The sequence below is a fragment of the Amblyomma americanum genome, chromosome 7 (genome assembly GCF_052857255.1).
Source record: "Amblyomma americanum isolate KBUSLIRL-KWMA chromosome 7, ASM5285725v1, whole genome shotgun sequence".
Taxonomy (NCBI): domain Eukaryota; kingdom Metazoa; phylum Arthropoda; class Arachnida; order Ixodida; family Ixodidae; genus Amblyomma; species Amblyomma americanum.
The window spans coordinates 48,460,534-48,475,814 of NC_135503.1; the positions used below are offsets into that span (position 1 = coordinate 48,460,534).

At 43.9% G+C, this 15,281-nt stretch overlaps 1 protein-coding gene across 1 annotated transcript in view; it reads right to left on the minus strand.

The window, feature by feature from the left end:
* The window catches only part of lin-28 (protein lin-28 homolog), a 213,063-nt gene extending 198,100 nt beyond the window's left edge, over positions 1-14,963 (minus strand). Inside the window, exon 1 of the mRNA XM_077632071.1 lies at positions 14,720-14,963. Coding sequence (XP_077488197.1) covers positions 14,720-14,735 — 16 coding nt within the window. The 5' untranslated portion in view covers positions 14,736-14,963. The remainder of the gene's footprint in view (positions 1-14,719) is intronic.
* Between the last annotated feature and the right edge of the window lie 318 nt (positions 14,964-15,281).

Here is a 15,281-nt window from a genome sequence, read left to right on the forward strand (position 1 = left end):
GTTGTCGAAAGGTTAAATGATGCATTTCCTTGACGAGTGCTTGTATCAATCCGCTCCTCGAGTTCGCGCCCCTGCTCTGTGGCGTCGTTTAAACAATTTTCTTCTGATATCGATAAAGGGGAATCTCCCACTTCCTTTTCGAACAAAAACGCGAGATTTCCGTCTGTAAACGAGGGTTTATGGTTGGAAAATTGTAGAGGGCGGTGGAATCCGGCTGTCCCTAGGATGCCCCGATGGCCAGCGCAGGCGAGCGGACATCCAGGCACCCCAATTGTCCCTTTTCCCCTCCAGTCTCTAGGAAGCGCCGAGGCCAGAATTTGGTGTCCTTGCTACACGAGATACTGCATTTCTCTCCACCATCACAAAGGGATATGACAGACAGCGACCAATCGACATCGCTGGTCGAATTGCAGCACGGCTTTCGCCAGGGACGGAGGTTACAGGACAACCTGTTCGTCCTGACCCAGTGCATAGATCTCTTGACGGAACAGGACAGAGTTGTAGGCGGCCTTCCTGGATGTGGAGAAGGCCTGCGACTGTGTAGATCATGGAATCCTGTGGAACACGCTACGCCTCAAGGGACTGCCCGAAGAGGTGACTCCGCGCTCTCTACACAGACACTAAAGTAGTTGTAGAGTGGCAGGGCCTCCAATCTCGTCCGACCTCTAGGCAGCGGGGTCTTAGACAAGGATGTCACCTCTCCCTACTGCTGTTCATGCTGCTGCCGAGTGATCTGGAGGGTGAACTGGAGCGGTGCGATGCAGTATTCGACCTGACATATACATGGACGATGGGCGGGTGGTGCGACAGGTCCTCCCAGGCCTGTTGTACGCTGATGACATCGTGATTGGGGCGGGCTCGGAGCCGGGCCTCCAGAAGCTGCTGGACATTTGCACCGCACATGCAGATCAGTTGAGCCTACGATTCAGCGCGCGGAAGAGCGCAGTGTTGTACTCGTCCCATGTCAAGACTGGCGTGGAGCCGGAACTGCTGCTACAAGGACGTGGAGTCCCGTGGGCGTATGCCTACCGATAGTGCTCACGACACAGCGAGCGCACCTGGAAGACTATGGGGGCGGCCTCCGTGCGCAGGCGCTACGAAAGCAGTGTGCCCTGAGAGCCAAGGTGCTACGGTCGTTCAATAGGTTGGAAGTTCTGCGCACCATTTGGAAGGCGGTGACGATGCCGGGGCTGACCTATATGCGAACGATGTGCTGTGTGTCTCGTCGGGAACACAAGACTTTCTGGAGCCACGACAGAGAGATGTGAGCCGGCGGGCTCTAGCTATAGGGGCCCACAGTACGCGCCCAAACGAGGGGGTGCAGGGAGACGTGGGGTGGTCCTCCTTCGAGGCGCGGGAGGCAGAGGAGAAGCTCAATTTCGAGATGCGCTCGTGGACTCTTGGGGCGGGGCGCTGAGTCCATTGGATACAGCGTTGTCTACAATAATCTGGTATATGTATGCGCTGGAAAAGGAGGGTACGAGCGTTGGGGAGCAAGTACTGTGTGTCACTGCCTACTCTCACGAACACCAGACACCTGCTGGAGAAAAGGTAAGCTCCGTAAGCGTGTGGTAGCGATGGAGACGGAGCTGTGGAAGACGAGTGCGGTGCCCAAGCCGGCCCTCGGACAGTACACTGCGCTCAAGAGATGTTGTGCAGGAGCGCTTTGACAACTCCCTCGGCAGTGCCCTACACTTCGAGGCCCGGGCGAGGGTGCTGCGCACGAAGTGGCAAGCACGGATTGCTGGCCAAGACAATGCAGACATAATGTGTGCGATGTGTGGGTGGGAAGAGGAAAGGACTGAACATGTTGTTCTGACATGTCGATCGCTCCACCCCTGCCAACTGAGTGATTATGCCCTGCCGCAAGCGCTATGTTAGAGTGTCTACCCTAGCTGGGTTTCGACTTGGTACAACCGACAGGGGGCAGTGCGGCTGGCAGTGAGGTGACTGAACATGAAGCCATTTCCAAGGCTAGGGCGGTCGTAACTACAAAACGCTGTCTTGAAAATTGGAATAGGCTTAAACTATAGGTGGTGTTTGAGACACGGCGGGACAGACTCCGCCGTTGCGTCTCAAACTTAGCTAGGACTGTTCTTGAATGATGTCTGTTCGTTGTAAAGGGATAAGCCCCATAACAAATCCAATCCAAAGCGGACCCTCGCCACCGGAACAGCAGCGAGAGGTCAGCGGTGCCCCCCCCCCCCCCCCCCCTGCCAAGTCATCATGAGTGACCATGTGATTAGACATTGTAAATTAAAAATTACATTAAAAATTAGCATCATCAATGTAGCCAGCGCGGTGAGCGCCTATCATTCCCCTTCCGTTGCAGCGCGATTCGCCGTATTCATTGAAATTTATCAGCCGCCATGAAGGTGCGATGTAAGGGCTGCCAGCAATTTGAGCTCATATCGCCAGTGAGGTGCGATTACATACCCACGTACTCATATAGCAGGCATACACATCCTGCGACTGTAGGTCGCTAAAGCCGCGGCCGTCAATTCATTACCGTTCATTCATTCATTTCTGGTGACTATTGGAAAGGGTGGTTAGGAGCGGGGTTTGTATAGTAATAGAGCGAGTTAGGCGAGATGATAATAGTCTATTTTATACATTTGTGCATTTATTAGACTTTGTGCGGTAAAATGAAATAATGAGTTTTGCGTGTCTTACATAAAAAAATTCTTCTATGATGGAAGAAAGACTTTAAATCTGCCAGTAATTAAAGGATATGTGCACAGGTGTCGCATATTAAACGACGTGGATGTTATCGTGTAAAGCTCTTGTAGCAAACTTTAAAGTGACCTCAATTCCGCAATTATTTTTTGTTGTATAACATAAAGAAGTGCGAGATTGGCTTGCCTAGCATTATGGCGTATTTGCTCTCTATGTCATATGATTGGCGATATGCAATAGATCAAAGCTGCTATCGATAAAGGCAAACAAACAACAAGAACGGGATATGATTTTCTTAATGAGACGCGTTATATATATTTTTCTTTTTTTAAGACTTGGAATGGAGCCAAAAAAGCGAGGCAATTTTTAAATTTTCTTTATCACTCGAGCAATATTGAAAAGATTATTTCTAATAAAACGTCACCAAGTAGCATGCAGTGCCTTTCGTGGCGGATTACACGTATAAAAGCTGTTTCTGAGTGTTGTCAAAATGAGCTGGCTTCACAAAGATAACCGGTCGTGCAGATTGAGGCCAAAGCCAGCTCGAATAATTGCATTCGCTTGCTGAATGTCATTGGAACGGCGCCAGTTAACGGAATTAGAACAGACAAAGGTTTTTTGTAGACATTGCTTAAACAAAGCTGAACACGACAAAGTGACATTTTGCATGTATACCGCCAAATTTGAGGAACACCGTCTGAAATACAGGCATCAAGTTCAGACGCCAGTGGTTCTGGTGGTGGTTTCTTGGCTTCCACAGCAAATTTAGGACCCCGGATGAGCAAGCGAAGTCCCATTGTCTAGGACCAACATATTTCCAAGCGTGTGAAAAATTGCTCCACAACGCTGAGCACTTTTTCGGTGTGATGGCAGGTAGATAGGTGAGCTGATGCTGACGATGCTCAGGTCCGCTTGGAAATGTGCCGCATTGGGGCAATTTGACTGGCTTTCTCAGCTTGCGTCCGAAATGTGCCTATGGAACCTTAGAATGCATCGCCAGAAATATTGGGCTTAAGGTTCAAGATTGAAATTTACTCACATCAAGATGTCGGTAGGTCCGGGTAAAAAGTTAACATTGATCTCTTGAGGGACCCCCGGACACCCCTTCCACAGGGCATACAGCATAAATTATAGAACGTTCAGTAGATTTTTCATTAATTAACACTTTTTACACAGTATAAAGATATTCGTTCTAAAACTTACATACATGCACATAAAATACGGTTTCCCAATGCAGCAACAATTTCATCATGTTAAAGCTTCGCGAATTTCTCGCAGCCCACTTTTTTCAATATCAACATTTGCTGATAACAGGTGATTCAACAGTTCTGGAATTCTGAAACGGCGCACCTGTTTTCCATAATTATTGCGGCAAAAAGGAATAAACAATTTTTCTGTACGTTGGAGAGCACAAGCAGGAGTAGTTTGTTTTAGGTGAGGTAGGTCTAGAAGCCCTAGATGATTGTATCGAATAGGTTTTTTATACCTGGTCGCTAAATAATATTTATGCAGGTTATGAATTTAAATGGAATTGTGCTGTAAAAACAAGTGGTCGATAGGGGCGTGATAATCAACGTTGGCTATGAAACGAACTGATTTTTTCTGTAGAGTGTAGATTTCCCGTATATTTGTTTCTGTTGTGGTATTTCACATTAAAAAAAACAGGCAAGTAGCTAATCGTGTGCCCGTCTCTCAATTGACATCTGTTTTTCGCAAGGTGTTCAAAGTTTGTCGCCAAATCCCTACCCACAAAGTGTGTTGCATGATATCTAAAAAATCATATATTCTATCGCTCGTAGCTCCTGACAAAGAAGGGAGATTCCTCGTCTTACCCACAGATATGGTTTCAAATAAGAGCAGTAGAAGCTATTGATTCTGTCTTCATTCGCCGAAATCACGTTTCCATCTCCCCAGGTGAAAACACGGTCATTTTATAGCTTTAGAACAAACTGGTTTTAAGCCAGTTTATTTTTATGATGTTCTAAAATCTATTTGAAATATTCGAATTTCTTACAGCTAAAATTTTAATTTTTTTAATTTCATTATGGCTACATGCCCGCAAATCCGTAATGGAAAAAAGAAAAACCTTGATCTCACGGGGCAAATTCTTTATCCGTACATCTCACATTATACAACTATGAAACAGAGCCGGACTGTCAAGGCACACCCCTTGATAGCTGTGATGAGGGCAGAGCTAAATAGAGAGCGGCTCCTACTCTGTACCAGCACGCTGTAAAAAAAGAGCGCCATTCATAAGTGCCAGTGATTTGCAGACCACCCCGGAACGCGCACACTGAAGGTGAACGAACTAGCGGGCACATATGTGAGAGAAGACTGTGATCTTTCCAGTTTTGTCTTTCTATATTGTTTTTTATAAGAGAAATTACTGCCTCTGTCTTTCGGCCGCGTTTCTAAATGAGCCAACATTCACCGGGAGGATTTCGGCGCCGCGCTCAGTGGCACCGGGCTTTGTATCGTTAGTTGCGCCACAGTACACGCATGAAAAAACTCTGAGTGGCGATACGATCACCGCTATTTTAGCAAAACGCTCGCACTTTAGACTTCTGCCGTGGGCTCGGGTCAACGCCAAGGGGACCTCCGGGTAGACCATCTTATCTGCTTAGTTAATCTGAAGATCTTGAGTAGTTAATCTGAAGATCTTGAGTGTCCCAGCCCATTTCACTTGTTCCCTCAGCGACATTGTGCGGGGTTAGCAGACGTGATGCAAGCGTCGCGTGAGGAGCTAGCCGGTTACGAGCTTGTCTTTCCCGTAAAAAAAAAAAAGAAAAGATCTCAGCGGCCTGTAAACGTATTTCCTCACTCCAAGACGCAAAAACACACAGTGATACAATAAAAGTAGAGGTGTTTCTCTGAAAGTTCAAAAACAAAGTAAAAACGCAGGCAGAAACCTAGGGAAGAGGCACGACCGCGGGACAGGTGAGTGAGTGAGTGAGTGAAAACATTTATTGATTTCCAAAGGGATTCGCGGATCGAAGGCTCCGTCGTCTAAAACCTTATAGGTTCAGCGAACCCTAAAGAGATGGCGCTAGTCGTCAATAACGAGCCCGTTTGCACCGATCATGGAGGAAATCCTCCATGGAATCGATGGAAGCCTGGAAAATGTTTTAAACATAGCTTTTTACTAAAAGTTGTCCTAGTTCGTGCAGAACCCCGAAAAAGAACTGATACGCAGAACCCTTCATAACAGTGCGACGCCTTTCACAGGCAAAAGGGCTTTGTATCGCTTAGTAAAAAAACGAATAAAGCAAACAAGTCGTCTCTTGAAACTAAGAAAGGCAATGTGCAGTTGCGGTGCTTTAACAGCTCGGAAGAAATTCTCATAATAGCTTGCAAATAAATTTTGCATGTAAATGATGAGGCACCATTTTTAATACGGAGGCCGAACCCACGGCCTCTACATATTGCATGAAGTTGTTTTTACCGACAATAAAATGCTCCTAAACTACTCAGTCACCACAATTAGAATGGATCAATAGCCTTGTGCCTTTTATGGGTTTTAATCACTATTAGATTTCTGTTACCTTGGTTAATTTCCCATCACTTCCCCCAATTTTAAAATCCCATACGAAGGTCAAATGAGGCGCGCTTTTCGAGATGAATTTCTTTGCTATAATATACTCTTGCTACATAGCTAGGAAAATTGCATGTGATGTTGAGTTTGCTTGCGAAAATGATACGCAGAACACTGCATCAGTCTTTTCTGCTTCTCATTGTCTTGATAATAAGTGATCGACGTAGCGAGGGCAAAAAGTGCTACATATGCAACCAAGAAGTGAATGAAGTTCTGCTACTGTCTCTCGTCGCCAAGAATGAAGAAAAGTCAAGGTAAATTAGTCAGTTAGCACTGAACGTTTTGCAAACGTGTTCACAACAGGCTTTGAAAACAAATCATGAATATTTTGACTAGTTTTAAGTGTGTTTCCTTATGATTCAGCAGCCCAATAACTTTAATACGCCAGGTTGTGTGGAAGTACACGTAGAACAATTAATAATTATGAAAACATAGAAGCAAGCGCAACTGGGTGTTGCAGCAATGCTCTATATATTTTTAATCGTTATTCAACATAGGTGACGCTGCGGACTGATTAATATTACGAGTATATTAATGTCAAAAGGGGTCTCAGGCAAGTTTTCAGCTACCGCCTCTAGAGAAAGAAGGAAACAATAAAAGTACAAATTCAAGCCTGGTGATAACTGCGATACATAAATATTATAAGATAATATAATCAAAAACGTGATTAAATTGACTATGAGCAGCAATGCAGCGTCATAAAATACCAAAAAGAGATACCACTCAGTCCCTAGATCCGGAACCTCCTCCTCAATAAATAAATTTTGTGAGACATAATTCATGTACAGAAATAATGCCATTATGATGCTCACTTGCAATTATACTTAAGAATCGGAGCATAAGGACACGTATTTTTACAATGAGCACGCCGAATTCACGTCGGGAGCAAATGCATTTTAATGCTGTTTGTAAAAACGTGCATTGATCGTGATAATTTATTGGCTCATGGCAGTGATTTCCACAATGGCAAAACAACACAGAACACAGTTTGCAGCAACTGGTGTTCATTTTTCACAATAAAGGATTAGTTTTTCTGTTAATGTGGTGGCATTTTTATTTTTCTGTTGTGACATTTAATCCCTGCGAGAGCGAGAGCTTCGCAAAGCTAATTTCGCTTGCAGTGCTGGTTCTAATAGCAATATTTCAAGACTTTCGTATCTGAGAAGAGCAAAGCTCCTGCTCATTGGCTCGATGAAATTATCAGGACTGCTTGGTTTTGGAGTTAGTGATGTATGCGCTACCTCAAGATGGTATGGTCTAATTAAGGGGCCCACGAAGAAAAGCATACTGCAGAAACAAAGGATAAGTTTTAGTGGGCAGTTTTGCGTGTATTAATACACTTTTTCTCAGAGTCAGTCGTTTGCACTCGTGTATAAGCATCATTATTAAATTCTTAATTTCAGTCCGCCTAAAGCGAGATTATACGGCAGTAAAATCAGAGGGGGCAATCACATGCATATCAAAATATATTTGTGGGACAGTTACAATTTGTCCGCGATAAAAATGTATTATCGTAAGTTTATTTCACTAAGAGGTATTTAAGAACGGTTACACGTACAATACAAAATACCAGTCTGAGAGTAACAGATTAATTTTGGAGTAATGTTTACTAATATTATCGGTATAAGAATGTGGCGTCGTATCGCCCTCATGTGGAACATATTTTCTGTGAGGAAGGGACTTTGCCGGGAGTAATAAATCTGATCTAGATTATTCTGACGATCGTTCCCATACAGTAATCGGGTAAGATAAATGTTTCCAAAGCAAACCACTACGGTGAAATTAAGTGAAATCGAAGGGCAGTCAGTTTCTGTTTACGAAATTGTAGTGTAGGTAAACTTGCAAACGATATGGTGGGCGCAGGAACGATTTTCTATAATGAGTAAAAATATATTTTCCTATAATGTTGTTTGTTCAAAAAATGTTTTTTTTTTGCTATCGTTAAACTGCAAACTGCAGAAAGCTAGAATTAAATCTTCAAATCATCTCCCTCTTTGATCTACGATAATTTCTTTAATTTGTTGAAAAACGGTAGAATAGACGGACAATGGTAATAAAAAGTTTATGAAGACATTTATTCGTGGCGGCCCGCTGTTAAGCGCAGGCTAATTGCAAAATGACTTTGAATAAATAATTATATGCACGATGTTTGGTTTCGCGTTAGCTACCATGTGGCTTGAGGTATCAAGTTACGCGGCGCGCTGACTACTGTGACATAAGAGCTCACAATCCGCATATAGGAGCGTGTGAGTATGAGCATGCGCTCAGTTACAGCTTTCCTAAATAAATCCCCCAACAATTTACAACTTCGCTAAATATTAATGAGAACACAATAAGATGGTCGAGGAAACCATATAAAGAAGCCTATGTTGCATTTTACCTCGCTAAATATGATTCGCTGTGACCTGTGAGCCAACGCAAAGCAGGCTAAAAAAAAAATCGTAACGACACGAACTGCTGGGCGAGATTGTCTAACTCTACAGTGAAACTGAGCAACTCTACAAGGCGTGTCTTTTCTCTGAATTTTGTCCGTGTGCCATTGCACTTTTTGATCATAACGAAAATATTATCTTTAAGTGTGCGCCCTCTGTACACTTGTCATAGTGGTCGATGAACACATGTACACCTCATTTCGCTGCCGCTCTTTCTTCCCTTTTTCCCCCTATGTTCCCCTCTCCACGAGTAGGGTAGCTGGTTAACCTCCCTGCCTTTCCATCCTTCTGTTTCTCTCTCTCTCTTCTCTTTGTAGATGACTTAAGAAAGGAAGATAATTCAGTGGAACATGCATCTAATTCCATAATGACTTGGCATTACGAACGCGTTAGCAGCTGTCGATGCCTTTACTGGTAGTGACGTACTTCCCGTATGGTGACGTCATTTCCTTCCAGGAAGTGGGAAGGCTCCGGTCTGGCGACGTAACTTACCTCTACCAATTTTATTAATGACGACACATTTTGGTGCCATTGGGCTTCTAATGCTATCGCATTAAAAATGCTGAATAACGTTACATATATATTGCTAAAATAATTCCGCCGTCGTACTTTTCAGACCAAGCTTTTCGATTCAGTGCCTTCATTTACTGTCCTACGGCAAATCGACGCGCTCACATGGAGAGAATTAAGGAAGAATTTTGTACAGAGATCTCATACAGGTCCTAAAATGCAAAAGATAAGCGTTATCAGCTTAACCAAGTAGTAGAACGCATGCTTTTTGTTCTCTTTATGTAGATTTTTTGAAGATACAGGGTCACCTAAATGAGTTTTGAAGTTCAGGGCAGAATTAAGAACAAATTTGGCTCAAAAATTCGAACTAAGGAATTGATTTAATATTGCTCGTAACCGTGCTTGTGCTAAAATGGTGTCTTCTTACGTAGATGTGATAAAATTCTATGCGGCAAAGCGACTAAGGAGTAGTTCAAGTGGCATGGGATCGTCGCTACAGTAAAAAAAAAAAACACCACGTAGTTCACACTAGAAACAAGGGCAATCGAGTCCCAAAGCTTCAGAGGCTTCATTCTTGGCTTTCTAATTGTAACGTGCAAGCTTTGCTTCAAGGGCAACTGCACCACTTCCTGAGAATTCCACACTATTCAAGGATTCAAATCTATATAGTCTGCAGGTAAAGCATGCCAAGTGTTTTTGCGCTAGTATTCAGAATAGTGATGTAATCAACGATTAAATTTTAGACTTCTCCTTACAGCCCTGAAGGTCAGCGGAGAAGTTCGGTGTGACGTCACGGAAGGTAAGTTTTAAATTTGCGCTGCCGACAACCACACCCTGTCGTTCCTAGTTGGATGCTACCAAACAACGCTCGGAGGCCTTTGCCTTCAATGACGTTGTTTTTTCTTTCCTTGAAACCAAGCGTTTATGCTTTGAAATGTACTGGTACCTTCGATGACGTCATGACGCTTGTAGTTGTGCGCTGCGTTGCCGTTGTGCGCTGCATTGCAGTCTCGATTTCAACCGGCGATTACGCTACCATTTCAAATGCTGGCCCGAAAGGACTTCGCGTGCTTTACCTGCAAGTTTCCCACATTCGATCCCTTTAAGATCGCCGATTTCTAAAACTTATGCTGTGACCCTTTACGAAAGCTACATTTTGACTCTGCTGCAAAGTTAAAAAAAAGTAGTTGAATGTTTGTAATCAGCCGCTTATTTCAAACGGACGGCTAATTCAAAAGCAAGCAGCCAAAAAAGATCTAAAATCATTCCCTTCGCTAAAAACAATGAAATAATCAAGGCTAGTCTGTCTAAGCCACCTACTCAGTGATAACTGGGAACAAGGCAGTCATGAATTTCCTCCCAGCATCTTTGGCTTTGATTCCTTCATTTATTAGCCTATCCTTTCGCAAGCTTTACTCTGGAGTGTGCAATTTTTATGTAGTCCCTGGCATTACAAGGTGTTGAGACTGTGTTAGTCGTAATGCTAAAAGCTAACTGCGAACGCACGCAGTTCTGCACCAGCGGTGAATCGTTCGATTTGCATTTAGGTTGACAAGCAGAACTGCTATGAACCGTAAAGGAACTCTACGACCACTTATCACTCCTGGCGATGATATTTCAATGAGAGATTTCCGTCGTGAAGCATTGATTAAACAATGCGCAAGCTATTGTCTCTGGTTCATAAATCATGTAAGTGTTCCTTGTACGTTCGTTTAAGTGTCTGAAACCACCTTTGAATATTTTGTTATCCATCCTTTCCTCTTAAAGCATTGCTGTTGCAGGAAAAACGGCGTAGTTCATTAAATAAATATACAATTCCATCTCACTTCATTATGCACGGTGTGTTTTTTTTTTTTAATCTTCGGGAAAAGATACTTTGCCTTGGAGCGCTTTTTGAAAGAAAACGTTGGATAGCAACTTGCAGTGCCAGAATAGTGTGTTTACCTCGGTATTTCTATCAATATTCGCAGATGTCTGCTATAACCGTTATTGTATTTACATCTTGCATTGTGTTTGCTGCAAAGCCATCTCTCTAAATCATTTACTATTTGACAGAGACAAATTTAAACCGTAATAATTTTGCGGAAAAGCACACAACGTCGCCGAATAGAGTGTAATCCAGCGAGGATTGATAGCAAAATATTTGTTTTGTCTGCGAAGCCGGGATCGCATTCTACAAGAGTGTTCCTCATCAATCAGCGGCAGTGCTTGTAAGCGTCGTTCTTCAAATGGTTTCTCAAGGCGTACATTTTCATGCAGCGGTTTGAAAGAAAAAGAAGGAAATTTGTGCTATTTTAGGCGTCTTCGTAAATCTGATATGCATTAAAGATACGGTGGTTTTCAGAAAGGCTAAATGCCATGTCTGGCATTTGAAAGAGCGCAGCTTTTGAGTCAAACCATACGTAAACGCACATTTATTTTGTTTTTCAGTCTCGATTTTTTATTAGGCATGGCAGATTCCGTTACTGCACGCAGCTCATAAATACCATACTCTTTTTTTGCGACCTCACAAACTGTAAGCAAGAGCGAGTTATTATAACTAGACCTAAAGCGAAAAAAAACACTATACTTCAAGAAACGCTTGTCTTGCATGTGTACGGATGTGTATGCATGTCTTTCTGGTAAAAAAATAAACAACACTTCCGCAAGCTTCCTCCTACCAGCTCATAAAAACTGGGTTTTCGTCTCTCCCATTAGTCTTAGCGCGTAAGGAAGGAATGACACCCGAATAACGCCTGTGGATACAAATAAAATTTCACGTTCTTAAAGTCAGCTAAAGAAAGAAGTCCAACTCAAGTTTCTATGTGGATAGTTCCTGGGAAGTGTGTATTTAATAACATATTAAGCGCCGCTATATTCTTGAAAAATACATGACAGCATTCGTGTTTGAATAAGACCCGGTAGTACATAATGGAATCTTCACAGCTGTTCATTGTGTTTTTTATTTTTTACCGCTTACGAAATCAGTAGCAATGCTTTACAAAAAAAAAAAAGAACGCACTGTGTAATCATTTGTGGGAGCACTAAAAAAATAATGACGCGCTGTAGTGCTTGACACAGTGTTTGTACAACCTGCAGTATTCTAGACGACCGTAGACGTTCAAAATAACTAAGGCTAAAGCGGGAAATCTTTGATCTTGAGAGCAATAATTTGTGTAATCGTATTAATAATCTCTTTGTTTCATTTTTAGCAGCATGTTTGAAGTTAGTGTTCCAGCTCACGAGAAAATGCTATTGGCCTATTTTCATATATTATCCCTTGCACTGGAGATGCATCTGGCACATTGGTCACCATTGAGATATGGGAAATGTCCCAGGTTTATTTTTCTTTACTGTTTCGAATGCTCCACAGAGGACAGCCCAAGCACGCGTTGCAAACAAGGATGTTGCTGCAGAACTGCAAACCTGTGGGGAAACTCCGAAAAATAAAAAGAAAGAAATTTTATGCTTCGGGCAGCTTTCTTCTTTCACTCCCTCCTTTATCCCTTCCCTTACGGTGCGGTTCAGGTGTCCACCGATATGTGAGACAGATACTGCGCCATTTTCTTTCCCCCAAAACCAATTTTATGCTTCGGGCATCCATATAATTCTCGTAGAAGTACCCTTGATATTCAATGTAGGTAAGCGTTCACACTGCGGCTAATTTAATTTGAATCTTGTGAGGGATTTTCCTGGGATATTACTAGTTACGTGGCACTGGTGCCTGCGAACGAGCTTAGTTTTTGTCACCAGTTGCTAGGATTAATAGCGGTTGTTTTATAACTGTAACTACTTGCGTTTAATGAAAATGTAGTTAACGTTGCGAAGAAGCCTTGCTCGCAATCGGTTAGTAATCAACACAACTTTGATTTCTTTTTAGTGCCGAAATTGAAAACATATTGCCCCAGAAAGGTGTCCTCTTAGAGTAGAATTTTCAAGAAAACAAAAACAAAAACCACTTTCATAAAATCTGCAGAATATTTGTTTAGGATAAAGAGGTCTTCATTTGTAATGAATAAAGAATGATTTGTTGTGAGTTGTGATTTTACGACCAGGAAACAGAACAGCAATGAAGAATATCAAGGAAGAGCGCTTCGTTTTATTCAGCTTAACATTTAACTGTGCATAATATTATTTATATAATTATACACGACACTATTTTCGTGTTAATACTGCGACTAAGCATCATTGCTGCCGTTGGCTTAGCTCACGAATATCGCGACGAAACACTCACTGTGATACCTAGCAAGCTACATAAACCAAGGCGTCACCTTAAACGGCAAGGGTGCTTTGCTGCATAACAACACTGCGAAAGGAGAAGCACACAAGTCGTGACGAGTTTTGCACCTCCGGTGTTTCGGAACGTGCATTCCACCCTTATCTACCTTTTGTTCTTGAAATGAAAACGACTCTAGCAAGTGTAATTATATCGACGCATACGATTATGTTTTGTGAAGCATAAATTATGTCCATCTGCGATTTTTCGTATAATAAATTCGAGTTTGTCCTAAGTGCCAGGGCCAGCTATAACCTCCAGATTAAATGTATGTTAATCCAGCCACACAATGTTCTGGGAATTGACAGCGTAATGCGACAAGGCGTCCGTACGCTCATCATACGTATGAAGTCGTAAAATCTATCTAAATGATTTCCCAAATGCCGCCACGCTGAACGAGCGAAATCGTACAGAGGAGATCAGAGAGCTTCCTTTCCTTTTTGAAACAAAATACTCTGCTTAGCCATGTTCCTTGCTCTGATGTTTGGTCCTCTAAATCACGGACTTATGTTCAGATTAAAACCGAGTAATTTTTAAATGCTAAGACTGGTAGAATAGAAAAATTATCAGTTTCTATAACATGGCCACGTGCAGGAATTGATATCAACTTGTCCCATGCGATTTGAAGGCAAGCGAGATAAAATGAAGCACCGTTTCTTATGCTCCTAGTATGCGTTCTTGACAGCCGAGCAGTGCGCAAATAAATGACGGTGATAAAAAGAAACATGAGTAATGCACGTCAGACTTCAGGCAGATGCATAGATACATTGCAAAATAGTCAAGATATAAAACGAATTGTGCCTGTGCAAATGAGCATGCATACGTTTGCGCGGGCTGCTAAAACAGGCGGTGAACGCCACCATTTGGCAGGTTGCGGGCGCGGCGCTGTTTTATAGGGCGCAGCCCCTGAAGCTGCCACATAATAGTAATTTTTCTTTTCACGCTAGTCAACTAAATGCCACGAGCAATATTAGTTTCACCTGCGTCCTCCACGACAGGTAGGAAGCCGGAGGTCAAGCAAGTAGCTTCCTCACCCCTTCTGGTGACTGCCGGTTTAGTCACGTGGTCGCCACAAAGCAGCTCGAAACCGTGCCACATCTCTCCATACTGTCATCGCTGCTCAACGTTTGACACGCGTCTGACGTTAGAGAAACGGTGCCGCCAAGACGATATCGTTAGGAAACGTCGTTCGAGCAGCGTGTCGCGTAGCAAAGGTGCACCGGGCGTCAATCCTTTCGAGTATCGTTCCCTTACCTTCATCCTCGCTCATGGCTGTGCCGTCCTGCGGGCCTTCGGCGGCCGAACCCGCTTCTCCGTTGGTATTCCGCGGTTCGGCCTGCTGACTCTCGCTCGTCGCTTGCCTCGCTACTATAGCCTCGCGTCTCTGACTCGCGGACGGGAGAGACCGCGTGCATTTTTTTCTGCCTTCTTTTTTCTTCTTCTTTCCTGCACGCCGGCGGCGCCTGACCCGGCCGCCGCCCGCGGCGCGCGCCGGCGCTGCCGCGCGAGATGAAGGGGAAGAGGAAGGGGGGGGGGGGGGGGGAAGAGGGGGTCGAACAACCGCGGGCGCGCGCCGCGGCCCCTCGCGCTCCCGCCTCGCTTCGTTTCCCCCCTCTTTTTTTCATTGGCTACCGACGCCCGGACGGCGCCAGCCATTGGCCGGTATGGCCGCGGGCGCCATAACGCCATTGGTAGCACGTTAACGGCACGTGCGGCACGCGCCGTTCGCGCGCTCGCTTGAAAGAACCGGGCGAGGAGCGGCAGAGCGCGGCAGCTCTTGGTTTTGTTCCCAACGCAGCGGCGACGACTGGAGAGA